The sequence below is a fragment of the Bos taurus genome, chromosome 16, assembly GCF_002263795.3.
Source record: "Bos taurus isolate L1 Dominette 01449 registration number 42190680 breed Hereford chromosome 16, ARS-UCD2.0, whole genome shotgun sequence".
Classification (NCBI taxonomy): domain Eukaryota; kingdom Metazoa; phylum Chordata; class Mammalia; order Artiodactyla; family Bovidae; genus Bos; species Bos taurus.
Window position 1 is genome coordinate 24,203,874 of NC_037343.1, and position 27,561 is coordinate 24,231,434.

The following is a 27,561-nucleotide window of genomic DNA, read 5'->3' on the forward strand; positions in this document are numbered from 1 at the left end:
GTTTCCAACTATCTCTTTGAGAAAAATCTTTGCAAGGTATTTTCCAAATGATGTGACACTGTGGTGCACCACGCTGCACGAAAAACCGAAGACTAAGGGGACACATAACCGACTCCATTGTTTTCGCCTGCAGAATCCCAGGGACGGGGGAGCCTGGCGGGCTGCCGTCTGTGGGGTCGCACAGTCGGTCACGACTGAAGCGACTTAGCAGCAGCAGCAAAGGGACACATTTCCTTGGAGCTACGTTTATGTGAGGATGGAGGCATTTTTCAACCCCTGTAAAAAGGACGCATTGCTTGATAAATGATGCTGGGGCAATTTGCTATTTATATACATGTGTGCTCAGTCGTGTCCTACTCTTTGTGACCCCTTAGACTGTAGCTCACTAGGCTTTGTCCATGGAATTCTCCAGGCAGGAATATTGGAGTGGGTTGCCATTTCCTTCTCCAGGGGATCTTCCTGACCCAGGGATTGAAGCTGGGTCTCCTGCATTATAGGGAGATTCTTTGCCACCTGAGCCACTCCACTTTTAGATTCTTTTCCAATGTGCTGCTGCTGCTGCTAAGTCGCTTCAGTCGTGTCTGACTCTGTGCGACCCCATAGATGGCAGCCCACCAGGCTTCCCTGTCCCTGGGATTCTCCAGGCAAGAACACTGGAGTGGGTTGCCATTTCCTTCTCCAATGTGTGAAAACAAAAAGTGAAAGTGAAGTCGTTCAGTAGCGTCTGACTCTTCGCGACCCCATGGACTGCAGCCTACCAGGCTCCTCCGTCCATGGGATTTTCTAGGCAAGAGTCATTACAAAACATTGGATAGAGTCCCCACAATGAGATATTACGTCAGACCCACCAATGGCTATAACCAAAAAGGTAGATAATAACAAATATTGTTGAAAACATGGAGAAATAGAAACCCTCATACATTTTTGGTGGGAATGCAAAATGGTACAGACACTACACAAAACAGTTTGGTGACTCCTTGGAATGTTACACGTGGAGTTGCCACATGACCCAGCAATTTCACTCACAAGTATATACCCTAAAAAAAGTGAAAACATATGTCCACACAAAACATGTGGACTTCAGCATCACAGTTATCCAAAATGTAAATAAAACCCAAGTGAAGATTAAAGCAAAGAAAGATAATGTAGCAGGGTATTCTTTTGCCAGTATTTGAAAGAATACAGTTCTTCCACCCTGAAAGAACTGACAGTTATAAACTGACTGGTTTAGCCAGAGGTGGGGAACAGTTGGCTAAACTGAAGAGGAATTATGCCAAAGAACTACTGCTGGAACTGGCTTCACTGCAGACTTCCTTTGTTCCTTTGGATGAAGCTATTAAGATAATCAATAGGTGTGTAAATGCCATTGAACATGTCATCCCCCAGAATGAATATACCATTGCTTATATCATCAGAGAACTGGATGAGAGAGAGACAGAAGAGTTCTGCAGATTAAAGAAAATGCGCACACGTGGTAAGTCGCTTCAGTCGTGTCCAACTCTGTGCAACACTATGGACTATAGCTTGCCAGGCTCCTTTGTCCATGAGGATTCTCCAGGCAAGAATACTGGAGTGGGTTGCCATGCTCTCCTCTAGGGGATCTTCCTGACCCAGGGATTGAACCACTGTCTCTCACGTCTCCTGCATTGGCAGGTGGGTTATTTACCACTAGTGCAAAAATACAGAAGAAAAATATTCCTAAGGAAAAATCTGAGAAGGACTTGGAGCATTGAAGTGCGGCTGAGAGGTGAGAGAGAGAGAGAGAGAGAGACAGAGAGATCAGTCACTCAGTCGTGTCCGACTCTTTGCGACCCCATGAATCGCAGCACGCCAGGCCTCCCTGTCCATCACCAACTCCCTGAGTTCACTCAGACTCACGTCCATCGACTCAGTGATGCCATCCAGCCATCTCATTCTCTGTCGTCCCCTTCTCCTCCTGCCCCCAATCCCTCCCAGCATCAGAGTCTTTTCCAATGAGTCAACTCTTTGCATGAGGTGGCCAAAGTACTGGAGTTTCAGCTTTAGCATCATTCCTTCCAAAGAAATCCCAGGGCTGATCTCCTTCAGAATGGACTGGTTGGATCTCCTTGCAGTCCAAAGGACTCTCAAGAGTCTTCTCCAACACCACAGTTCAAAAGCATCAGTTCTTTGGTGCTCAGCCTTCTTCACAGTCCAACTCTCACATCCATACATGACCACTGGAAAAACCATAGCCTGACTAGATGGACCTTTGTTGGCAAAGTAATGTCTCTGCTTTTCAATATGCTATCTAGGTTGGTCATAACTTTTCTTCTAAGGAGTAAGCATCTTTTAATTTCATGGCTGCAGTCACCATCTGCAGTGATTTTGGAGTATCTTCTGCTAATTAACCCACTCTGTGGCATGACCCCACAAACCGTTCAATCAGTCTTGACAAAAACAGCCAGTGTGGGGAGATTTTGATGCTTATATTTTGAGTCCTTTGAGTCCTGAAATCTTTAAAAATAGTATCCTAATAACTAGCTAGAAAAGTTCTAGTCTCTAGCTTTGTGAGTTCCCTCTTTAACACTTGAAATCCACAAGACCTTCCCCACAGAATATAAGTATCCAAAAGCACACACATTCCTATGCATATAATTGGGGAAAGCTGGTCCTTTCTTCATTGTTCTTCAATATTAAAACAAGCCGTAAGGTGGGAAGGAGGTTCACAAGGGAGGTTCACAAAGGAGGTTCACAAGCTGTATGAATACTTACGGCTGATTCACATTGTTGTATGGCAGAAACCAACGTAAAATTGTAAAGCTATTATCCTCCAATTAAAAATGTTAAAAAAAGAAAAAAACAAGTCATAAATACTTTGAACTGAAAGAAATTATCTAGAAGCAGTGTAAATAGATTAGGAAAAATGTAGGATATGAGATCAAGCATTTGTCATTATGAAACTTTTAACTAGGGGAACAACTGGACAAAAGGTAGGTTTTAGGCCTTAAAAAAGAATTATTCAAGCCACAAAAGAGAGGAAATACCCCTAGGTGTGACATGTGTACAAATCCTCTCTTCCTCTAGCAGCAGTCACCCCAAATTTGATTTCACATTTCCTATTTAAACTTCTCTAAATAGCTAGTATTATGGTGAGTCCTCCATTCAAAAGGATGCTTTAGAGGGGAATTCCCTGGTGGCCCAGTGGTGAGGACTCTGCTTTCACTGCTAATGGCCAAGGTTCAATCCCTGGTTGGGAAACTAAGATCCTATAAGTTATGTGGCGCAGCCAAACACACACACACACACACACACACACACACACACACACACGGGTACTTTTTTGCCTTTTTCAACAAGGAAGGACTCTCTTTCAACTCTAGCCAGAAGTTATTTCTCCTCCCCTTGAATTACTAGGGACTTCTCTGGTAGCCCAGATGGTAAAGAATCTGCCTGCAATGCAGGAGACCTGGATTTGATCCCTGGGTTGGGAAGATCCCCTGGAGAAGGGAATGGCTACCTGCTCCAGTATTCTTGCCTGAAGAATTCCATGAACAGAGGAGCCCAGTGGGCTACAGTCCACGGGTTTGCAAAGAGTTGGACATGTCTTAGAGACTAACACTTGAATCACTAGATTCCAAACTCCTACATAACTTTACTGATTTTCACCTTGTATTTTTATTTATTTATTACTTTATTTATGCATTTATTTTACACACTTGATTCTAAGTTTCCAGGGAGAAGAATACCTCTAAATTCATTTTGTAACCCTACTGAATCTTGCATATAATAAACACATGCGTGCATGCTTAGTAGCTTCAGTCGTGTCTGAATCTTTGCAACCCTATGGACTGTAGCCCGCCAGGCTCCTCTGGCCATGGGATTCTCCAGGCAAGAATACTAGAATGGGTTGCCATGCCCTCCACCAGGGGATCTTCCCAACCTGGGAATCGAACCGGTGTCTCCTTCATCTCCTGCATTGCAGGCAGATTCTTTACCCACGGAGCCACCTGGGAAGTCCAATATAATAAATGTTCAATCATAATTCATGCATATCAATATTAAAGATTGTGATGCACAGACAGGACTAAAAGAGATTCATGCAGGGATGGGTTGGGGTGGAGGGGACACTTTACTAAACCTACTGGTTCTCTACTCTCATTCTGAGAGAGAGAGTGAGATACACAGTTTCAAGCTGTCAGAGGCTGTTGTCCAAAGTGAGAGTTTATTTGTCTTTCTGCTTGTCATGAAAGATTCTTTCAAAGGTAGCAATTGTGGAGTTAGTTTTAAAGTAGCATTCTCTGCCCAAGAACATTCATTCTCCAAAGCTCCTTTGTCAGAAGTTTTAACCTAAAATCAGCAAGGACTCCTCCTGTCAGTGTTTTGGCACATCGTTCAGGCAGATGTACTTCCTGTTGTGTTTCTCACATCCAGGATGATCTCCGATGGACACCTTACCCACAGTGTTAACATTTCAGTTCTGTCCTCTCATTCCACGTCCATGAAAACACACAACTCTGGCTACTTCTCAATGGATAAGCTGTGCTGTATATGAGCTGTCTATTAAGTTGATGGAATTTCTATAGCAGGATGCATTGAGCCCATTTTAACAAAAGTTAGCAATGACATCGGCTTCCTTTGTGGCTCAGATGGTAAAGCATCTGCCTGCAATGCTGAAGACCTGGGTTCAGTCCCTGGGTGGGGAAGATCCCCTGGAGAAGGAAATGGCAACCCACTTCAGTACTCTTGCCTGGAAAATCCCATGGATGGAGGAGTCTGGTGGGCTATGGTCCATGGGGTTACAAAGAGTCAGACACGACTGAGCGACTTCACTTTCAGTGATGATATCAGTGTTAAGTTTCATTGCACACTTTAAGGGGAACACGAATAGAGAAAGATCCTCTCTCATTTCTTCATTCTCTTTTTGATCACACTCTAGCCAGGCTCCTCTAACTTGATGAGACCTTAACCTTGGCCTGTAAAGACTGAAGCAAAAACCAAAACATAGTTTCTAACAGCTCAAGGCTAAATAGCAAGCGTGAACCTATCTCCCCATTCACGTGCCTGGCTGAGAAACTCAAGGCTACTGAAAGAAAGAATTCACTGTTCGTTCCAGCCAACATCTAAAGATACAACCTCCGTGTCCCAGCCTCTGTGGGAGGGAGACAGTGGGCAACCCAATGACTGTCACACAGACTAAGCTCACTTTTTTGTAGTTTTCCACTTCTATGACTCTTCCAAGACCAAGCTCACTCTCTTCCCTCCTTTCTCAGTCTCCTCTTACAATTCCCAGTCACCTCCGTACAGATCAAAGCTGGATTCAGTTCAGGTTGGACTCTGCCTTATTGCAACATCTATTATGGATTAAAATCTGTCCTTACCATTTTAACTGGTGTCTGGCTTTGTTTAATCTCTTTGACAACAAAAGTTTACCTAAGATTGTCTAGACAGTCCCTTAATGGTTTTGTTTAAGAATGAAAAGGGTATTGGACAATAAGAGGTAAGAATGAAAATGGTTAAAAAGTACAAACTTCTGGGACTTCCCTGGTGGTCAATGGATAAGACTCTGAGTTCCCAATGCAAGGGGCCCAGGTTCAATCCCTGAACAGAGAACTGGATCCCATGAGCTGCAACTAAGGCTCAGCAAAACCAAATAAATAAATGAAAACAAATGTTAAAAAAATACAAACTTCCAGTCATAAGATAAATAAGTCTGGGGATATAATGTACTGGATGGTAACTATAGTTAACAATACTGTATGTCAGAAAAAGAAAAATATTGTATCTTAATGCATATATATGGAATCTAGAAAAATAATACTGATGAACCACATAACAAAGAAGAAATGGAGATGCAGATGTAGAGGATGGTCTGGTAGACACAGCAGGGGAGGGAGAAGGTAGGACAAACTGAGAAAGTAGCTTTGACATGCATATGCTACCATGTGTAAAACAGCTAGCTGGCAGGAAGCTACTGTATGGCACAGGGAGCCCAGCCTGGCATTCTGCAATGATCTGGAGGGGTGAAATAGTAGGGAGAGGGAGGCCCAGACGGAAGGGAGAGATATAAATTATGACTATTCGAGCTGAGGTATGGCAGAGACCACCACAACATTGTAAAGCAATTATCCTCCAATTAAAAAAAGGTTAAAAAACCAATACTGTATTGTATTTTGGAAGTTGCTAAGAAAGTAGATCTTAAAAGTTCTCACCACAAGAAAAAAAAAAAAGTAACTATGTGAGGTGATGGATGGTAACTAAATGTATTTGACAATACACACATATCAAACATTATGTTGTACAATTTAATAAAATGTTACAGTCAGTTATATCTCAAGAAAACTGGGGAAAAGTGGAAGGGAAATTTATACATCACTGGTGGGAAATGTAAAATGATACAGCCACTGTGGAAAATGGTCTAGTAGACCTTCAAAAAGTCAAACTATAATTACCATATGACTCTCCCAATTCCATCTCAATATATACACAAGTGAATTGAAAATGTCTCACAAAATTTGTGCAGGAATATTCAAAGAAGCATTATTAATAACAGCCCAAAGTGAAAAGTTACGCATAGATAAACAAAATGTAGTACATACATTTATACAAGAAGGAATGGAGAATTCCTGGTGATCCAGTGGTTAAGATTCCTCACTTCCAATCCAGGGGGCATGAGTTTGATTTCAGGTCAGGGAACTAAGATCCCACTTGCTGAGTGGCATGGCCAAAAAAAAGGAAAAAGGGGGCTTCCCTGGTGGTTCAGCCGTAAAAAATCTCCCTTCCAATGCAGGAGACACGAGTTCAATCCCTTATCTGGGAAGATCCCATGTGCCATATGCCGTGGAGCAACTGAGTCCATGTGCCACAACTGTTGAGCCTGTGCTCTAGAGCCCAGGAACCGCAGCTACGGAAGTCCACATGCCCTCGCGCCTGTGCTCCACAACGAGAGAAGCCATCGTAGTGAGAAGTCTGCACGCTGCAACTTGTGAGCAACCCCTGCTCACCACAACTACAGAAGAGACTGAGCATCAGTGAAGACCCGGCACAACCAAAAAGAGATAAATAAAATTATTTTTAAAAAAAGAAAAAAAGGAATGAAGGGCTGACACAGGCTGCAGTGTGGATGAACCGTGAGAACATTACACTAAGTGAAAGACAGCAAACACAAAAAGTCACACGCTATATGATTTCATTTACATGAAATATGCGGAACAAGCAAATCCATGTAGACAGCAGATTAGTGGTTGTCAAGGGAGAGGGAGCAGGGGAGGAAGTTGGAACTGACTCCTGACAGGTATGGGGTTTCTTGCTGTGGTGATGTAAATGTTCTGGAGTGAGTTAGAGGTGATGATTATATTACTAAAGCCTACTGAACTGCATGATATGTGAGTTGCACCTTAGTTTCGAAAGAGAAACTGACAATACTTGCAGCTCAAGTGTTGTATAGTAGATCATACCTATGTCATTATTTTCTGGTCATACTCCCTAAAGGTGTTTGGGCTCCTCCTGTGGCTCAGCGGTAAAGAATCTGTCTGCAATGCAGGAGACACAGAAGACTTGGGTTCAATCTCTGGGCCAGAAAAGTCTTCTGGAAGAGGAAATGGCAACCCCACTCCAGTATTCTTGCCTGGAGAATCCCATGGACAAAGAAGCCTGGCGAGGTTGCAGAGAGTCCATGGGGTTGCAAAGAGTCGGACATGACTGAGCATATGACTCACACTAAAGTGTTCAAGACTTTGGCAGGTTAAATTTAAAAAAAAAGTAGAATGAAAGGGAGCCTGGCAAATAGGTTATTGTGTGACCAGTTGTGAGTGAGGAGACATCTTGCATATTTATTGGGAGAAAGGAACTTTGGAGAGACATGGCAACAAGCACTTACTGTAGAGCAGAGCAGCTGTGTTTGGGCAAGGACAACCCCAAGCAAGGAGATTCTCTTCCCTTCCCAGACAACCATATCCTGCTATAACTTCATCCTTCACTCCAAGCAGAGCACATGCTGCTCAGATGAAAAGCAAATCTCCCTGCAGCAGCCAAAGAAAACAAACACAAAAAAAGCAATTGAAAACTGAGAGAGGAAGCAGGAATCTGCAACCTAGCTGATAACATCCTTAGAATCAAACTCTCCAAGATGAATGGTCATGGCCATTACAGGAGCCTGGGGGACACCCAGGACCAGATTGTCCAGAGAAGAGATGGAGAGATGGTCCCTGGCCCTCAGGGTCATTGGCCCAACCCCCTCCAGCTTTGCCTTCGACATCAAAGGGATATCAGTGCCCTTCCGGTATAGGAAGAGACCCAGTGAGTTCCTTTGATCATCTATTTATTCACCAAATATAAACTGAGATTCCACTGTGCCCAAGATACACAGGTAGCACCCAAGCCCAGCGATGGAAGGCCAATCTCACAGTGAGGAAGTCGGCCATGACAGACACATCTCAGCTTCTTTCTCAGGTCTGCCCAGTCCTTGCTTCCTTCCTTCAGCTACAGATTCTTGGTGTCCTGCCTTCTTCCGGGGTCTTTGTCTCTCCATCAAAGGGAAAGTGTGAGGAAGCAGCTGTGGTGGGGCACCTGCCTCTTTCTTGCTGGCTAGGTGCTCTTAGGCGAGACACGGGATCCTGTGTCACTGGTACAGGAGTGGACAACGTACCCTATTTCTGACAGAGGACTGCTCAGAGGACGGAGTAACAAGGTGTCTTTAATAGAGTTGTATTGACTGCAAAGTAGTACTCAAGTGTCAGGAGTAATAGAAAGTGTGCTTTGTTTCTCCACCTTTTATTTCAAAGCACGTGGTTTGCAAGTAGCTCTTGGTCCTGACTTTTCACTGAGCTGGGTCAAGGGAAGCTGTGCATTAGGACTTCTCTCCAGGAAGGAAAGGAGGACTTCCTTTCCCGCCTGTGGAACCAGCTCCCAGCACTTCCTCCCCGCCCTCCTCGCCCAAACGCTGATCGTAGCGCCTTCTGGTGGAAATTTAGAGCAATTGCCCTATAGACCCAGGGCAAGCCCAAAGGCTCAGAGTGGAACTCAGGGCAGGCTGGAACTGGGGTGCTACATGGTGGGAGGGGGGGGCGACGCCTACAAAGAACAGGCTCCAGTCAGGTACTACTGATTATTGTCATGCAGAATATAGACCACACATTACCAGTTATTTTGGATTTCCAAGACAAGCCAGAAACTTCCTATTGAAAAAACCAAAACCAAAACCAATTGCAGAAGCCAAAGAAATCAAGCGGTGGGCAAGAGTTTGGGCCTGCAAACCGTCAGGAAGCTTTGATTTCCGTGGAAAAGATGAAAAGCACTGATATTAGTTAATCCTGACATATAAACAAAGAACAGTCTTGGTAACAGAAAATCTTATATAAAATCTAAAAATCACAACTATGAAAATATTTGACAAGGAAGAAAAAGAACAAGTTTATTCACTTGCTTCCGAGGTTTCCCATTATATTTACTTTTTACACTGATTTTTAAAAATTTCTTATATTAACCAGGGGAACTAGGAGATTCATTAAAAAATCTGAGAGGAAAACACAAAGTAGAAAAAATTCTTTTCATTTTTTTTCTGTTATTTGGAAAAAAAAAATTATCTTAAAGGTACCTACTCATCAGCTTCTGGAGTACCAATGTCCATGAGGGTGTATTTGAATATTTTAGGAAAGAAATCCATACTCCCCAGTACAACATATGAAGCCTGCACAATTTAGCTTCATCCAGCCTACTGGCCTTACTTCCTACTATTTCCCATAGTGTCCTGATCATCATACCAAACTCTCGTCCTCCAAGAGCATTTCGGGCCTTTTCAGAAAAGCGTATTTCTTACTTCTCTGGTGGTACAGTGGATAGGAATCCGCACTTGCCAAATGCAGAGACATGGGTTCAATCCCTGGTCAGGGAACTAGTTCTCACATTCCGCAACTAAAGATCTCCAATGCCGCAACAAAGATCTGAAGCAGCCAAATAAGTAAATAAGTAATAATAATAATCCTTAAAAAAAAACAAACCTCCAGTTTCCATGCTACCTGCTACCAAAACCCCATTTACAGGATACGTCCTGAAGCCTACAGGCATAGTAAAAGCCCACCCCCAATCTCTGCTTTCAAAGTTCTAAGCCCATATCTCTAAGATAACAATCATTTTGCTTATATTATAATTATTTATCTATGCATCTTGGGCATTGGAATCTACCCACAGGTGGGCTGTGTCTCTGACGGAATGTAAAATGTTGAAAACACCTCATAGATTAGAAGCTGATAGGGTTAGGCTTTGCTCACCCAAGGCCTGGACAAAGCTAGATTTGTTGTAAGTAGGATAATTTAAAATACATTTTAAAATGGTTTTATTTTTTAATTTTTTGAATAAGTCATCATTTTCACTGTTCAAAATGCAAAGGGTATAAATGTGTTTACAAGCTGAAAACTTTTCCTCTCTCCCATGTATCCAGCCACCCAGTGTCTCTTTGAGTAAATGATGTTACTCATTGTTTATATCTTCTGGATAAAGTCCACATTCCCTTACACACAGTGTAAATTGTTTTCTGCTTGGGCTGGTCTGTCTTCCCAGTCCTCTCTCTACCTCCAGCCTTGGCCTTCTACTTTGATGAATTTAGCTCCTCAAAATGCCCTGCTCTCTGTCACCTTCTTCCTTCACCCTGTCTTCATTTAGCGAAATGTTTCTGATCAGGCTGGCTTCAGCAGGTCTGTGCTGGTGTCCAGTGGGTTCCAAGACTCTCCTCCCCTCATTTAATTCTCCCCTTGAACCTAATTCCCTGTTTACCGATGTTTATCCTTGGAAGGCTCTGGACCCCTTGAGATCTGAGACTCTACTCATTACTGAAGACTAGCGGCCGGCGTCTAGCCCACAGCAGGGCGGGAATGAAAGCTGCTCTCCTCTCACTGGACTCGTTCTCGGGGATTTCTGAGCTCTCAGCCTCTAAAAGTTCTGGGATACACGTTTGCCAACTGAGGCATAACTTCCAAGGGTGTCTCTACCACAACGCCCCACCCTACCTTGCCCCCAACTGGAACGCAATCTGGATGTGTTTCCTCCGCGCAGCCTGAAGGAGGCGCCGGACTGACACACAAGTAAACCTGTGAGGGCTGTTCTCCCAGTTCAGTCCCCATTGGGAGGACGAAGAGTGTTAGTCACGCAGAGGCACAAACTTGTGGGCCTGCAGAGCTAGTTCTTTTCGGGAGTAGATAAAATAGCAGAGTGCTTTCATCATCAGCCTCTTCCCTGAGTCCAGTCAGCCCTTGGACACTGAAAAATCAGAGGTTCTGCTTTAAAAAAGGGCTATAAGGAAGATTCTGGGCCATGGTGATCCTTGCTCCCTCCTCTCTGTGGGGACTTTATAGATGGACACTCAGCTGTCTCCCGATCATCCACCCCTTCCTCCTGCCTCCACAGGGCAACTTAACTGCCTTCTCTCAAACTTCAGCCCCCACCTCACTGAATGCCAACTTACTCCATAAATTGTAAAGTACTGTAAAATGCAAGGTGATTGTTACCATTACTATTATGGATATTTTAACTCAGATTCTTAAGGACACCAAAATTTACATATAAGATAGTGACCCTGGAGTGTCACAAACACCTACCATACATATATATATTTTGTACAAGGAACCAGAGGCCCCAAAGAGGCTATCTTATGTATTTAATTAGGATTTTATTTACTCAATTTTCAAAATAAAATCTCCTTATAGTTTTAAGCTCACTTTACATAGCTGCTGCTGCTTCTTTCTTTTTTGTTACAATCACTTTTTTAAGGAGATCTTTGATTAATGTTTGGCCTTTTGAATCGCATTCTTTAACTTACTGTTTTTCTGTTTAAGTACTTCATTGTTTGACTAACAGGCATTCCAGTGCATTTCAATAGCTCTTGTAATGTAATAAATTCAGAAATTATATTTCTTATAAATAAGAAAATTCCTAGGTTCCCTTAAATTTCCCAACACTGTTTACAAGCCTAGAATTTTTTTAGTTATGACATTTATCATTAAAAAATCTGAATCAATTACATAATTTAATTTAAATTGGACTCTTCAAAATTCCCAACTATTCTCTAATATAGTAATCTCTCTTAAGTGCTACAAATTCTTATGATATCAAATATACAAAATCATGCCTATATTTAACATTCATATAGTAATGAATGTAATGAATGTTTACTTCTATATTATCTTTGTAGTTAATTCTAAATCTTCCTGTTATTTCACTAAATAATTTAAAATATCTATTCATTTATTTTATTTATTTGGTTGTAGCATGTAGAATCTAGTTTCCTTACCAGGGACTGAACCTGAGCCCCCTGCAATGGGAGCTTGGAGTTAGCCACTGGATCACCAGGGAAGTCCCAATATAGGTTTGAAATATTTGTACATTATCAGATGGCTTCCCTGGTGACTCAGTGATAAGGAAGCCACCTGCCAATGCAGGAGACATAAGAGATGTGCGTTCGATCCCTGGGTCAGAAAGATCCTCTGAAGGAGGGCATGGCAACCCACTCCAATATTCTTGCCTGGAGACTCCCATGGACAGAGGAGCCTGGTGGGCTAGTCCATGGGGTCACAAAGAGTGGGACATGACTGAATTACTTAGCATGCATGCACATAAGTTGAAATAAAAAAGGGCAAGTGGTCACCAGGGTTAAGTTCAACTAAGGGAAAAGACAGGAATGTTCTTGGGGTGCACAAGTTCTTGGTGAGCAGCAATCCAGGACATGAGGATGGAAACCATATTGTGCTGGGGTCGGGGGGTGGTAATAAGTGAGGGATGAGAAAGTGTTTATAGATGGTGACTAAAGAGCTCATTTAAAGGTGTGATTGTAAAGACAAGGAGAGAAGGTAGATCAGGAAAGGTCTTTAAAAGATGAAAAATACTTCAGTATTCTTAGTGTGTTTAAATAATGGAAGGAACTAAGTCAGTGAGAAGAGGCTGAAAGTTCCATAGAGAAAGATGACAATGTGCTGGTTGGAGAGTCCGTAGATCCCAGGGTAGAAGCAGGATCCCAGGCACAGAGGCTGAATGTGCCTTCGGCAGTGGGAAGGAAGAAAGCGAAAGTCGCTCAACTGTGTCCCACTCTTTAGTCCATGGAATTCTCCAGGCCAGAATGCCTTTCCTTTCTCCGGGGAATCTTCCCAACTCAGAGGTCAAACCCAGGTCTCCTGCAATGCAGGATGATTCTTTACCAGCTGAGCCATAAGGGAAGCCCACTGGTAGCAGGGGAGACCTGCAACCCACCGAACAGGAGGGGAAGGAGAAGGTGGACAAGTGGGTGGCGTGAGAGTTTGTACCCTTAGGGGCTGGACTGAGGGAGCCGTGTCTGATGCCTTCCACTGCTGTGAATTCAGAGGCCAGGCCATCTACTCAGAGTGAGACAGGGAGGCCGAGGGAGGAGGATGTGAGCAAAGTCACAAGCCAGAGAAATCACCGGGGGAAAACACGGCATCGCTGGTAAGCGTTCAGTGAGCCTCCTTTCCTGTGTGCGTCTCCCAATTCCAACTTCTCAGAAGATCTGGTTGGGTCGCTTTGTTGCTATACAATATGGATTTTTCTTATTAAATAAGGTTTTGGGTCAAGTCACTTCATAGATGGTTGATTCCCTTATTGTTACTTCTGGTTTTGTGATCAGGGTGGTACAGGTGACTCCTTCAACCTACAGGACCCATTTGTATGGAAATAACCCCAAGGGGGCTTTTCTCAGAAAGGGACCGTGGAGATGGCACCAGCAGTGGTAGAGCTCACTACCATCCTCAATTCCAAAGTCCCTCTGTTTTGCTGGGAACAGAAAGATGACATTTCCTCCTGTCTCCAACAGCCTGCATACTCTCTAGTCTCTCTACCACTCTGCCCATGTGGCTGTGGGACTGGGTTCTGGCTTCTGGATGTGAGTAGAAGTGAGGTATAGATGGGCCTCTGGGTTGGACAGCTGGTATTTGTCAAGTGGAGTAAAACTGAAGCTTTGTTCTCATCCAGACACCCCAAGGTCAAAGCTAGTGGCAGAAGCTGAGCTCTGCTGAAGAGTAAAATGAAGATGACTACTCCTGAGGTCAAGGAAAACTTTCCTTTTTGCCCTTGCACAGGAAGCCTCCTTGGGGAGTCAAAAAAGAAGGGATGCCATCCCATAATAAGTTTGGACATGTATCCATAGACCTCTGAAGTGGAATTCATCTTAGTAAAAAAAAAAAGTTGCCCACGCATATTGGGAAGGGTCCTAGGACCAGTCAGGTGTGAAAAAAGAAACAAGATAATTGGCCAAACAACAAAGGTCCGTCTACTCAAGGCTATGGTTTTTCCAGTGGTTATGTATGGATGTGAGAGTTGGACTGTGAAGAAAGCTGAGCACCGAAGAATTGATGCTTTTGAACTGTGGTGTTGGAGAAGACTCGAGAGTCCCTTGGACTGCAAGGAGATCCAACCAGTCCATTCTAAAGGAGATCGGTCCCGGGTATTCTTTGGAAGGACTGATGCTAAAGCTGAAACTCCAGTACTTTGGCCACCTCATGCGAAGAGTCGACTCATTGGAAAAGACTCTGATGCTGGGAGGGATTGGGGGCAGGAGGAAAAGGGGACGACAGAGGATGAGATGGCTAGATGGCATCACTGACTCTATGGACGTGGGTTTGGGTGAACTCCAGGAGTTCCCTGATGGACAGGGAGGCCTGGCGTGCTGCAATTTATGGGGTCGCAAAGAGTCAGACACGACTGAGCGACTGAACTGAACTGAACTGAAGCCAGAAGGACTGTCCTATGTAAGTGATTTAAATCACCTCTAAACTGTGTTCCTCATTCAGGATGCTCTCGCTCCTTTCTGAGTGTGTATTTCTGTCTAGTTTCTGACTTACTGCACTCCTCCTCCTTAGAGAGCATGCCCATACCCTTTCTCTCTGGGGTTCTATTTCTGTCTTCCTTCTGTCTTAAATAAACAAACTTCTTCTCTGTGTACTCTCCCACAAGTTATGCTGTGTCTCTAATAATAAACTTTGTACCTGTTTGCTAGAGTTTTTGCCTCTTTGAAACATTCTTGATCTCAAATGGAGGAAAGAGCCAGGGCCTCTTTGCTTCTGACCTCTATTCCCTGGTGATCTGGTGGCTAGGATTCCTGGTTTTGATCCAGGCCACCCGGGGTTCAATTCCTGGGCAGGGAACCACAATCTCTCTTCAGGACTGCTCACTGCTGTCTCTCTGAGATTAGAAGCATTTGCACCACTTCCTAGATCAACCCACTATGAAACCTCCCACACAAGAACATTGCTTGCTTTCTCCTCTCATTAACTGAATAGAGGGGAGAGCAACCACCTAGAAGAAGCCCGGGTCAATGAGTTACTGGTTCCATTGTCCATCTGCCTTGAATTGGGATATGAGTGAAAAATAAACTTTTACTTTGCCAGACCATTGAGATTTAGAGATGGTGGGCTCGATAAAGGACAGAAATGGTATGGACCTAACAGAAGCAGAAGATATTCAGAAGAGGTGGCAAGAATACACAGAAGAACTGTACAAAAAGATCTTCACGACCCAGATAATCACGACGGTGTGATCACTGACCTAGAGCCAGACATCCTGGAATGTGAAGTCAAGTGGGCCTTAGGAAGCATCACTACAAACAAAGCTAGTGGAGGTGATGGAATTCCAGTTGAGCCATTTCAAATCCTGAAAGATGATGCTGTGAAAGTGCTGCACTCAATATGCCATAAAATTTGGAAAACACAGCAGTGGTCACAGGACTGGAAAAGGTCAGTTTTCATTCCGATCCCAAAGAAGGGCAATGCCAAAGAATGTTCAAACTACCACACAATTGCACTCATCTCACATGCTAGTAAAGTAATGCTCAAAATTCTTCAAGCCAGGCTTCAGCAATACGTGAACTGTGAACTTTCAGATGTTCAAGCTGGTTTTAGAAAAGGCAGAGGAACCAGAGATCAAATTGCCAACATCCGCTGGATCATGGAAAAAGCAAGAGAGTTCCAGAAAAATATCTATTTCTGCTTTATTGACTATGCCAAAGCCTTTGACTGTGTGGATCACAATCAACTGTGGGAAATTCTTCAAGAGGTGGGAATACCAGACCACCTGATCTGCCTCTTGAGAAACCTGTATGCAGGTCAGGAAGAAACAGTTAGAACTGGACATGGAACAACAGACTGGTTCCAGATAGGAAAAGGAGTATGTCAAGGCTGTATATTGTCACCCTGCTTATTTAACTTCTATCCAGAGTATATCATGAGAAACACTGGGCTGGAAGAAACACAAGCTGGAATCAAGATTGCTGGGAGAAATATCAATAACCTCAGATATGCAGATGACACCACCCTTATGACAGAAAGTGAAGAGGAACTAAAAGCCTCTTGATGAAAGTGAAAGAGGAGAGTGAAAAAGTTGGCTTAAAGCTCAACATTCAGAAAATGAAGATCATGGCATCCGGTTCCATCACTTCATGGGAAATAGATGAGGAAACAATGGAAGCAGTGTCAGACTTTATTTTTCTGGGCTCCAAAATCACTGCAGATGGTGACTGCAGCCATGAAATTAAAAGATGCTTACTCCTTGGAAGGAAAGTTATGACCGACCTAGATAGCACATTAAAAAGCAGAGACATTACTTTGCCAACAAAGGTCCGTCTAGTCAAGGCTATGGTTTTTCCCATGGTCACGTATGGATGTGAGAGTTGGACTGTGAAGAAAGCTGAGCACCGAAGAATTGATGCTTTTGAACTGTGGTGTTGGAGAAGACTCTTGAGAGTCCCTTAGACTGCAAGGAGATCCAACCAGTCCATCCTAAAGGAGACCAGTCCTGGGTGTTCATTGGAAGGACTGATGCTAAGGCTGAAACTCCAATACTTTGGCCACCTCGTGGGAAGAGCCGACTCATTGGAAAAGACCCTGATGCTGGGAGGGATTGGGGACAGGAGGAGAAGGGGATGACAGAGGATGAGATGGCTGGATGGCATCACCGACTCAATGCACATGAGTTTGGGTGAACTCCGGGAGTTGGTGATGGACAGGGAGGCCTGGCGTGCTGCGATTCATGGGGTTGCAAAGAGTCGGACACGACTGAGTGACTGAACTGAACTGAACTGAAGCGAAGCAAGAGCAATATTTGTTTTTTAGACTTTTTCTCTGTTTCCTGGCTTGGTACTCTAATCAACTAAGTTTTATTTAGAGGCATCAATGCCTCGAGGCAGACAGTGATGTCTCAGTAAGCAGAAGTTGCCCCCAAACTGACAAATTAGGGGAAAAGTCAACAACTGAGTCACATATGATAAAAGGGTGTTTTTCTAAACTTACAAAAGTCTCTTATAAATCAACAAGGAAAAGATAGACAAGGCAATCTTCCAAATCAAAAGGGAAAAGAAAAGCAAATAAGCAATAAGATGAATAGATCCTCAACCTTCCATTGCTTCTCATAAATTATAGCAATGAATATACTAGGGCTGGTAGTGTACACATTACTACTAAGGAATATCCTTGGTCCCTGAAATCACCCCAACACTGAGCTCTGGTGAAATGGTAGTTGGGGTAGCCTAGGTGCCAGGTGATGGTGGGTGAGGGTAGCAGAGACTTGGTGCTCATCATGGCAAAGTTCCTCACTTATTTGGCTGTTGGAACTGATGCCAGCCAGTATGGATCTTGTAAATACAGAATTTCGAGCTGATATCTCAGAGATCTCGAGCCATCATTTTACAGATGAGGAGATGGAAGCACAGAAAGGCCAAGTTACCTGTTCAGGTAACTATTTCTCCTTTGATGTTCCACATATTACTCACACTCACTAATCCCAACAGAGCTCATCATCTTTCTCCCCATATGAGCTTTTCTGGAATTCTTTATCTTGAAGAATGTCACCTCCCACCCACACTCAGACAGCTACACCAGAGAGCTGGGAGTCACCATGGACCCCTCTCCCTCAATCTCAGTGATCCATCTGTCTCCACCTCTTGCTAATTGCTGCCTGTCTATCTCTCCTATCCACAGCCTCGTTGCCAACTTTTTTTGTTTTTGCCACACAGCGAGGCTTGTGGGATCTTAGTTCCCTGACGAGGGGGTGGAATCCAGGCTCCAGTCAGTAGAAGCACAGAACCCTAAGTCACAGGACCGCCAAGGAGTCCTCCATACCCCATCTCCATCTCCATTATTGTTTTTCCCTGATTTGGGATTATTTCAGCCTGAACTAGGGCACCTCTCATTTAACCACCTTTGGTACTTTTCCTTCCCAGAGAAGCCAGAGAGACCTTCAAACACCGGAGCCTGATCTCGCCTCACTGCTGTTCTGAATCCTGAGGCATCTCCGTGTTAAGATGAGACTGGTGCATTGTGGTGTGGCCCCGCCCACCTGTCCTACCTAAACTCCCTGGCTGCGGACACAGGTAGGATTTCTAGTGGCTGTTCAAACATGCTATATGCTCTTGTTCCTTCAGTTTCTCCACGTTGCAGGGGCTGCTCCTTTGGCCCAGAATCCCCTCTCGGGTCACTCTCCAAAGCTTGAACAAAAGCTTGCACTTTTTGTTCAAGTCTCAGCTGAAAAGCACCTTCCTCTGAAGACACGACTTGCCCTGAGATTTCTTTTGCTTCTTCTGCTCACTTGCATTGCACCCTGACCTTGCCTGCCCTCTGACAATATCCTCCCAGTCTGTCTTCCAGGGGCTCTGTAAGCTCCCGGACTGTGGGGCAGCTTCTTCTAAATATTAAATCCCCAGGGCCAATCTAGGGTGAAAGAGCAGTAACTGTGTGTGGAAAGGAACAGATGCTTAATCAACAAGACAGTTTCTCATTTCCGGGAGCTCAAGGGCAGTGTGGGGGATGGGTTCATAAGGACCTCGTGTTGATGGTAGACTCGTGGGGTCCGGTATCTGGAGAAGTGAAGGGGACCAGGTGCAAGTTTAAACACACACCTCATTCACAACACCACATTAGACAAAGAAATCCAAGTCTTGGTCTCTGAGCATGATGAGAATATGTGCTCTTTGAAGAGAGAGAGTGCACTGGCCTGGAGTTGCCAACAGGGTCTGTTTACAGGGAGATTTTGGCTTTCACTTTGCAGGAGGAACCATGGAAGGGAGCTTGGCTCCTCTGCACCCTGCCCTCCTCTGCTCTCCTCCCAGCCTGGAGGGCAGCCCTCTTCTCCTGTGAATGACCAATCCTGATGGTGGGAGGTGGCCTGCTGGTAACTCTTCAGAACCTGGCAGCAGGTTAAAGGACAATCTTTGAAAAATAAACAAATGACCTCAAACCTTAACTTCTCTAAGAAAATCCACTGTTTACCCAAGAGCTTGTGTGACTACAGCTGGTAAGGAGTAAGAGACCTGGAGTTCAGTTAAAGCAGTAAAAAGGAATTTATGGGACCTGTAGGGAAACATCGACTTCTGCTTTACTGACTATGCCAAAGCCTTTGACTGTGTGGATCACACCAAACTTGTGGAAAATTCTTCAAGAGATGGGAATACCAGACCACCTGACCTGCCTCTTGAGAAATCTGTATGCAGGTCAGGAAGCAACAGTTAGAACTGGACATGGAACAACAGACTGGTTCCAAATCAGGAAAGGAGTATGTCAAGGCTGTATATTGTTACCCTGCTTATTTAAATTATATGCAGAATACATAATGAGAAACACTGGGCCGGATGAAGCACAAGCTGGAATGAAGAACCTCAGGTATGCAGATGACACCACCCTTATGGCAGAAAGCAAAGAAGAACTAGAGCCTCTTGATGAAAGTGAAAGAGGAGAGTGAAAAAGTTGGCTTAAAACTCAACATTCAGAAAACTAAGATCATGGCATCTGGTCCCATCACTTCATGGCAAATAGATGGGGAAACAATGGAAACAGTGAAGGCCTGGGGTGCTGCAGTCCATGGGGTTGCAAAGAGTCAGACACAACTGAGCGACTGAACTGAAGTGAACTGAGGGGAAAGAACTGAACTCCATCCCCATGAATGCAGAGTTGACTGGGTTTTAAAGGGTGAATGAGAGGAAGGGGGTCTCAGGTGAAACTGACAAGGACGGGGGCAATGAGATGGAGTTGGACCAGCAGTACTGATTACAGTTCAAAGGAATGGTTCTCAGGCCCTTGAGAAAGACACTTCTGAGTTGTAGGAGATTCATACACATTTGGAAGGGACAGAAGGAGGATTCACAATGGTGAAGCCTTTTGAGTAAGGGCTCTAAAAGTGAGACAGGTTGGCACCTGGGACCTTTTGCTGCAATGCTTGCAGCTGGACAAAGGTCTCCTGCAGTAACAAAATACAAAGAAACTACAAGGGACTAAAAATAGCTGTGTGCATGTGCAGTGGGGGAAAATTATGAACAAGAAGATACAAAAAGACCCCAAATCCAGCAAAAGAAGGGGTCTGCTTTTGCACTGCTCTGCACCCTGCACCTAGGACCACCAAGGGGGTGGGCAACCCACTTAAGCTACCCCTCCACCCCTACCCCTGGATCCACCCCTGCCCTCACCCCACATGAGGAATCAGCAACCCCCTACCCCGCACCCTCACCCTCTCAGGGAGCAAGCAAGGGAATCTGTTACTTGTTTTTGCTTCCTGGTGCTGGAGCTCAAGTTCCAACATAGCCTGCCTGAATGTCTTGCCTCCCCTCTGCTTCTTACTGGTTTCTATTGATTAAGGAGGCCAAGAGCAAAGGTCTGTAACAAGGAAGGGAGGTGAGGACCGAGGGGCCAGTCCTCAGATGTTGGCAGGAACAAAACACTGAAACCTTCTGGCAACAGTGAGTTTTCTCAGGTAGGCATTTGAGGCTGGGGTCATCCTCGGGGCTTAGCCTTATGCAGCAAGAAGCCATGGTGGAGTTTATCCACAGCATAGACGTTTCCACGGAGCGGGTTATGGGCCCAAGTTCTGCAGTTATCAGAGCCATTAGCCAGAAGGAGCTGCTAAACGTTTAAAATAGTCCCTTCGACGTCGGCTTTCTCTGTTCGAGCCCTTTCGCTGGGTTGCAAACACGCAGTTAAGTGGGCCGTGCAGGAAGCCAAGAGGCAGTGGAGAGCGGGTGGAGTGTGGGCGGGTGAGGGGTTGCGTCACAGGCCACCAGGAAGAGAGAGCAATAAAGCCAAAGTGACCGTTCGGAGAGAGAATGGGCAGCCAGGCCTACGGCTTCGGTTTCCCGATCCCTGCCTCCCCCAGGGGCGTCTGAACATCCCGGCCCGCTCTCTGTCTCATGTCCCTCGGTTACTGCCGGATCCTCGGCGCCTCAGTTAGGCCTCCCCTCCTTGCGCACAGCCAGTCCCGCCGCCTCGGCGCGCCGCGCGTAAAGGGTGCCAGAGCGCCTGACTGGACCAACCCTGGCTCCGCCCTCTCGCTTGGAGCCCTGAGCGCCCCGGCGCCCTTCTCACTCCAGACGCTGCCCCGTGTGCGCTCAAGCCCCCGCCCGCGCCCGCGATCGCTGGGTCATGGGCGCCGCCGGCTCCTCGGCTCTGGCCCGCTTGGGCCTCCCCGCGCTGCCCGGGCCCCGCTGGCTGGGGGTGGCCGCCCTGGGACTGGCCGCAGTGGCGCTGGGGGCCGTCGCCTGGCGCCGCGCGCGGCCCGGTCGGCGCCGGCGGCTGCAGCAGGTGGGCACGGTGAGCGAGCTGTGGATCTACCCGATCAAATCCTGCAAAGGGGTGTCGGTGGACGCGGCCGAGTGCACGGCCCTGGGGCTGCGCAGCGGCCACCTGCGGGACAGGTAGCGCCGGGGGCAGGGACAGCGTGGGACCTGCCGGGGAGGGGGTGGGTTGGGGGAGCTGGGGCTTGTCCCAAGCAAGGACAATAGAGGTTTGCTGCTTGGGTTTCCTGGGTTGTCTCTGATCTTGTAGATAGAAAGGTCAAGTTCGTGTCTGGTTCAGATTTGGAAAGGTAGTGGAGGCAAGCTGTTAGCTGCAAGTTTTTGTGCCTGGAGGGCTCAGTGAGGCCAAACAACCCACAAGGCTGGAGTTTGGAGTGGAGAAATCTTTATTGCAGGACCATGCAAGAAGACTGGTGTCGCAGGCCTCTCTGAAACCTCTCCTGGAAAGGTTTTGACAAAGCTTTTTAAAAATCTTTATTTGTTGGTCTGTGCTGGGATCTCTGCTTGTGACCTGTGAGCTACTAGTTGCAGCACATGGGATCCAGCTCCCTGACCAGAGATCAAACCCCGGCCCTGCACTGGGATCGCAGAGTCCCAGCCACTGAACCACCAGGGAAGTCCCTTGACAAAGCATTTTTAAAGCCAGGTGAGGGGTATTGCAGGGTCAGAAATAAGATCCTGCACAATTCTCTTGACTGGCTTACAGTGAAGTAACATGGGGGTGTCACAGGAGTTAATGTTATTATTCCTTAGGCTCCAGGAGGCTTGGAGCTGTGTACTCATGGTCATCTAGTAGTTAACATCTTCCATTTGGTGAGGGGTTTCATATCTATAAAACAGCCCAGGAAATATGTATCAAATACTGTTATCTAGGCGTGTTGTAGTCCATGGGTTTGCAAAGAGTCTGGACTTAGCCACTGAACAACAACAAAGTACTTCAGAGAGGACCTAAAGCAGAGAGTGGGGAGGGACTGTCCTGGGAAAGCCCCACAAGGTCCTGCTTGCTTACAAAGTCTCTGCCCCTCCCTGGAGGAGAGGCTTTATAAAAACATGGAGTCTGATTGCTTATCTCCAAGGCTGCTGTTCTAAATTTTCTGATTCTTCGTATGAACACAATAGTAGAAAAATAAAATGTTCTTGGCACTAGTGGGTAGACGGGAGCAATGCTGAAACCAAGTCTTGTGCAAGCACACTGGCTTTGGCCTTGCCAGGGCTGGTCCCTCATCATTTCTAATCCCCGGGGAAGGTTCCTGAGACATGCTGGAGGTTGGGGCCCTGACCCGCTATAATACTTAATGAGCAGAGGGCAGTCTTCTGTTGGGGAGAGGAGATGGCAGGTGGACCGTGTCCCCTTCCCCAGAGGCAGAGTGGTCCTCAGTGAAGAACTTTAGGTAAAGTCCTTACCTACAGAGGACCTGACACATCAGAATTTCATCCTCCTCCCTCAGAAAAGGTGCCATGTTGTTTTTCTACCCCCAGAGGTGAGCCCACAGACATACTTGTGGACACAGAATGGTGCAGCTGCATAAGGGGAAGGCCATCTTGACAGGTGTCAACTTAAAAAAAAAAAAAAAAGCACAACGTGAGTGTTACTAGGGGCCAAATGAGGACTGCCTCCTAGGAGCCAGACCCTCAGATAGCTCTGAGAAACTGTTCCAAAGAGGCAGGGGGAAAGGTCAATATGCATGTGATTTGGGGAAGGGGGTATACATGCAATCAAGCACGTATTTTTCCAGAAGATTTCTACTAGTCTCGTGAAGCTTTGCTAGTCATGAGGAACAGTCATCACCTTCAAGGATTTTAGTGCTTTTCCAAATATGAGGAGATACAAAAATTGGGCTCACAAAATTGGCTCCTGATAATGTCTAACCATCTGAGGATCTGTCTTCTCAGTTTTTCCCAGAGCACACAGTGCCTCATTTCCGCTCTCCACCCTGAACTCCTTTCAGGGGGTGTTGAAAGTCAGCAGTTGCAGCAACACATGGTTTAATCCTTGTAGAGGTAGATGGCCAGACCCCTGGCATGTGCCAATTGGTAGTTGAGACAGGGAAGGATTCCAAACCCTAGAAAGAGTGATCAAGGAAGAATGGAACCTCCTTTTTTGCTTCCTTAGGATGAAGATGCTTTGCTGTCTGGCTGGGATGGATTAGCTGTGGTCCTGTGTCTAGAGGAGGGAGGTTTGCAAATTGGTCATTGCGGGAGCCTTCTAGCGGAGGATGTCTGCTGTCCTGAGTTCACTCCTGGGACACGTGTATTCTCTTCGCTGAAGACTGCTCTTCCCTTAAAGAAATGTGGGCTCCCATGGCATGGAAAAACTTCAGGTTGTTTTAGAAAAGTGTTGTATGAAGCTCACAGGGGATTTTCCATCCCATTCACCCCAGATTTCTAATCCTGGAGAGTTATTTATTTTTGGTTGTGCTGGCTCTTCATTCCTGTACACGCTTTCTCTAGTTATGGTGAGCGGGCCTGCTCTTCCTTGCTGTACGAAGGGTTCCTATTGTGGTGTCTTCTCTTGAGGAGCACAGGCTCTGGGTGTGCAGGCTCAGCAGTTGTGGCACATGGACTTCAGTGGCTCCACACCCTGTGGAATCTTCCTGGACAAAGATGGAATGAACCCTTGGCCCCTGCATTGGCAGGTAGATTCCTATCCACTGTACCACCAAGGAAGTCCCTGGAAGGTTTTTTAAGACTGCCCAGGCCAATGGAATAGGAGTGAAACAAGCTCATGTGGGGTGTGTCGACTTAAAACATAGTCACAACCTACAAGTTGAGAACTGTGTTGAGTTCTAAGTTGAGTTCTATTTGGTGGGAATTTTTAGGACTTCAAACCTGGGAGATAGCATCTCAAGTGACCTTGAGAGAACTGGTTTGAAGATGCAGAAGAGAGGAGCCAGGTTATATAGGAGTTTTGCAACAAAGGGCAGGTAGTCAGTCTGATTGTCAAAAGTTTTTTGTAAATTAAAAAAAAAAAACTAGATATCCCAAGTTAAAGAATTTAGCACTTTTCTATTATGGGAAGATGCAAGAGTCTGAGCTCACTGAAATCATTCATCTGATATGCACCATACCTATCCCATGAACAGTATGAAAAGGCAAAATGATAGGATACTGAAAGAGGAACTCCCCAGGTCAGTAGGTGCCCAATATACTACTGGAGATCAGTGGAGAAATAACTCCAGAAAGAATGAAGGGATGGAGCCAAAGCAAAAAGAATACCCAGCTGCGGATGTGACTGGTGATAGAAGCAAGGTCCGACGCTGTAAAGAGCAATACTGCATAGGAACCTGGAATGTCAGGTCCATGAATCAAGGCAAATTGGAAGTGGTCAAACAAGAGATGGCAATGGTGAATGTCGACATTCTAGGAATCAGCGAACTGAAATGGACTGGAATGGGTGAATTTAACTCAGATGACCATTATATCTACTACTGCGGGCAGGAATCCCTCAGAAGAAATGGAGTGGCCATCATGGTCAACAAAAGAGTCCTAAATGCAGTACTTGGATGCAATCTCAAAAACGACAGAATGATCTCTGTTCGTTTCCAAGGCAAACCATTCAATATCACAGTAATCCAAGTCTATGCCCCAACCAGTAATGCTGAAGAGCTGAAGTTGAACGGTTCTATGAAGACCTACAAGACCTTTTAGAACTAACAGCCAAAAAAAGTGTCCTTTTCATTATAGGGGACTGGAATGCAAAAGCAGGAAGTCAAGAAACACCTGGAGTAACATGCAAATTTGGCCTTGGAATACAGAATGAAGCAGGGCAAAGACTAATAGAGTTTTGCCAAGAAAATGCACTGGTCATAGCAAACACCCTCTTCCAACAACACAAGAGACGACTCTACACATGGACATCACCAGATGGTCAACACCGAAATTAGATTGATTATATTCTTTGCAGCCAAAGATGGAGAAGCTCCATACAGTCAACAAAAACAAGACCAGGAGCTGACTGTGGCTCAGATCATGAACTCCTTATTGCCAAATTCAGACTTAAATTGAAGAAAGTAGGGAAAACCATTAGACCATTCAGGTATGACCTAAATCAAATCCTTTATGATTATACAGTGGAAGTGAGAAATAGATTTAATGGCCCAGATCTGATAGATAGAGTGCCTGATGAACTATGGAATGAGGTTCGTGACATTGTACAGGAGACAGGGTCAAGACCATCCCCATGGAAAAGAAATGCAAAAAAGCAAAATGGCTGTCTGGGGAGGCCTTACAAATAGCTGTGAAAAGAAGAGAAGCAAAAAGCAAAGGAGAAAAGGAAAGATATAAGCATCTGAATGCAGAGTTCCAAAGAATAGCAAGAAGAGATAAGAAAGCCTTCCTCAGCGATCAATGCAAAGAAATAGAGGAAAACAACAGAATGGGAAAGACTAGAGCTCTCTTCAAGAAAATTAGAGATACCAAGGGAACATTTCATGCAAAGATGGGCTCGATAAAGGACAGAAATGGTATGGACCTAACAGAAGCAGAAGATATTAAGAAGAGCTGGCAAGAATACACAGAAGAACTGTACAAAAAAGATCTTCACGACTTACTGGGGTGCTGCCCCGCTTGGATCCAGGGATTCCTTCCAGAGGACCGTGTCGGCGATTAAAAGGATAGATAAAGAGATAGAGATAAGGAAAGAATTTTGCAGTTAAGAAAATAGAGGAGAGAAAAGAGGCTGATATTCCTTGGTTTACACAGAAAGCCAGTAAAGCCCCAGCACGGGACTTGGTCTGTTCACGTAGGCCACAGGCGCCCTCTTGAATCGCGGAAGGTGCCCCACCTTAGGCACCTTCTCGAGTGGGTCTTAGAAGCCCAGGCAGGAAAGTGAACGCAGAGAGCCCCTGCACGCCAGGGGATCAGCCTGAAAAGGAAAAGGAAAGAGAAAGAACGACATGGGGAGACCAAGCTTCAGTGAGCAAGGCCTGCACTTTATTTTCCAAAGTAGTTTTTATACCTAAGTGGTACATAGAGGATAATGGGGGAAGGAGTAGAGTCATGCAAGGTCAGCAGTCCTTGATCCTTATCGAAGCCAGGCTTTCTTTCTGCAAACTTATCATATGCAAAAGTTTTAGGTGATTTACATCATTTTCTGGCCAGGAGGCCTGTTAACATTTTATGACCCCTTCTTCAGAAAACTTATTTTTCTCTAAAGGTGATTATTCTAAAGTCAGGCACCACCCTCCGAAAGCATTAGATAAAGTTGCATTCCTATAGGGCAAAAGTGTGATGGGTTATAACATGAAAAGAATTAACTCAAGGGTCCAAGGTTACAAACATTAAAGCTACTACTTACATTTCTATACACCAACTATATTAATCAATACACTCCCAGGGACACAGTAGGTAAGGGATATGGAAACTTGGCAGCAAGCATTAGCTCAACAAAGAAATCCTCTACTAGTTCTATTCTAACAATTTTAACTCTCGGAGGAGCTCTGCATTGTTAGAATATCTTAAGCTTCCTGTGCCTCTCGTGGTTGGGAGGCTGTGAATCTGAACAAACCTGTCAGGCAAGCTAGAAAGTCATCAGAGGGGTTTGAATTGAAACACTCCTATTACGCCCAGGAGAATTATTAACTACAGCTCTAAGTTAATTTTCTTACAGAGAAAAGTGATTGGGGATAGCCCCCGTGAATGTCAGAGGAGTTGGTGAAAGTAAAACAGACAGATTCTGATTTTGGGGTAGACGCTCAGGCAGGCCCAGATGGGCAGCCCTCGAGTTCTGGCTGCCTTGCCCACCAGAACTCTCCCACATGACCTTGTCATGGGTGGGGACTCCTGTGCTGGCTCCCGGCAAGGACCCAGATAATCACAATGGTGTAATCACTCATCTAGAGCCAGACATCCTGGAATGTGAAGTCAAGTGGACCTTAGAAAGCATCACTATGAACAAAGCTAGTGGAAGTGATGGAATTCCAGTTGAGATATTTCAAATCCTGAAAGATGATGCTGTGAAAGTGCTGCACTCAGTCTGCCAGAAAATTTGGAAAACTCAGCAGTGGCCACAGGACTGGAAAAGGTCCGTTTTCATTCCAATCCCAAAGAAAGGCCAT

The 27,561-nt window shown here is 45.3% G+C and overlaps 1 protein-coding gene across 2 annotated transcripts in view; it reads left to right on the forward strand.

The window, feature by feature from the left end:
- Positions 1-21,294: 21,294 nt before the first annotated feature.
- The window catches only part of MTARC2 (mitochondrial amidoxime reducing component 2), a 48,594-nt gene continuing 42,327 nt past the window's right edge, over positions 21,295-27,561 (forward strand). The window contains 1 exon segment of one of the 2 annotated variants that reach the window (NM_001076380.2): positions 21,295-21,625. In NM_001076380.2, coding sequence (NP_001069848.1) covers positions 21,354-21,625 — 272 coding nt within the window. In that variant the 5' untranslated portion in view covers positions 21,295-21,353. 2 annotated transcript variants of the gene reach the window in all.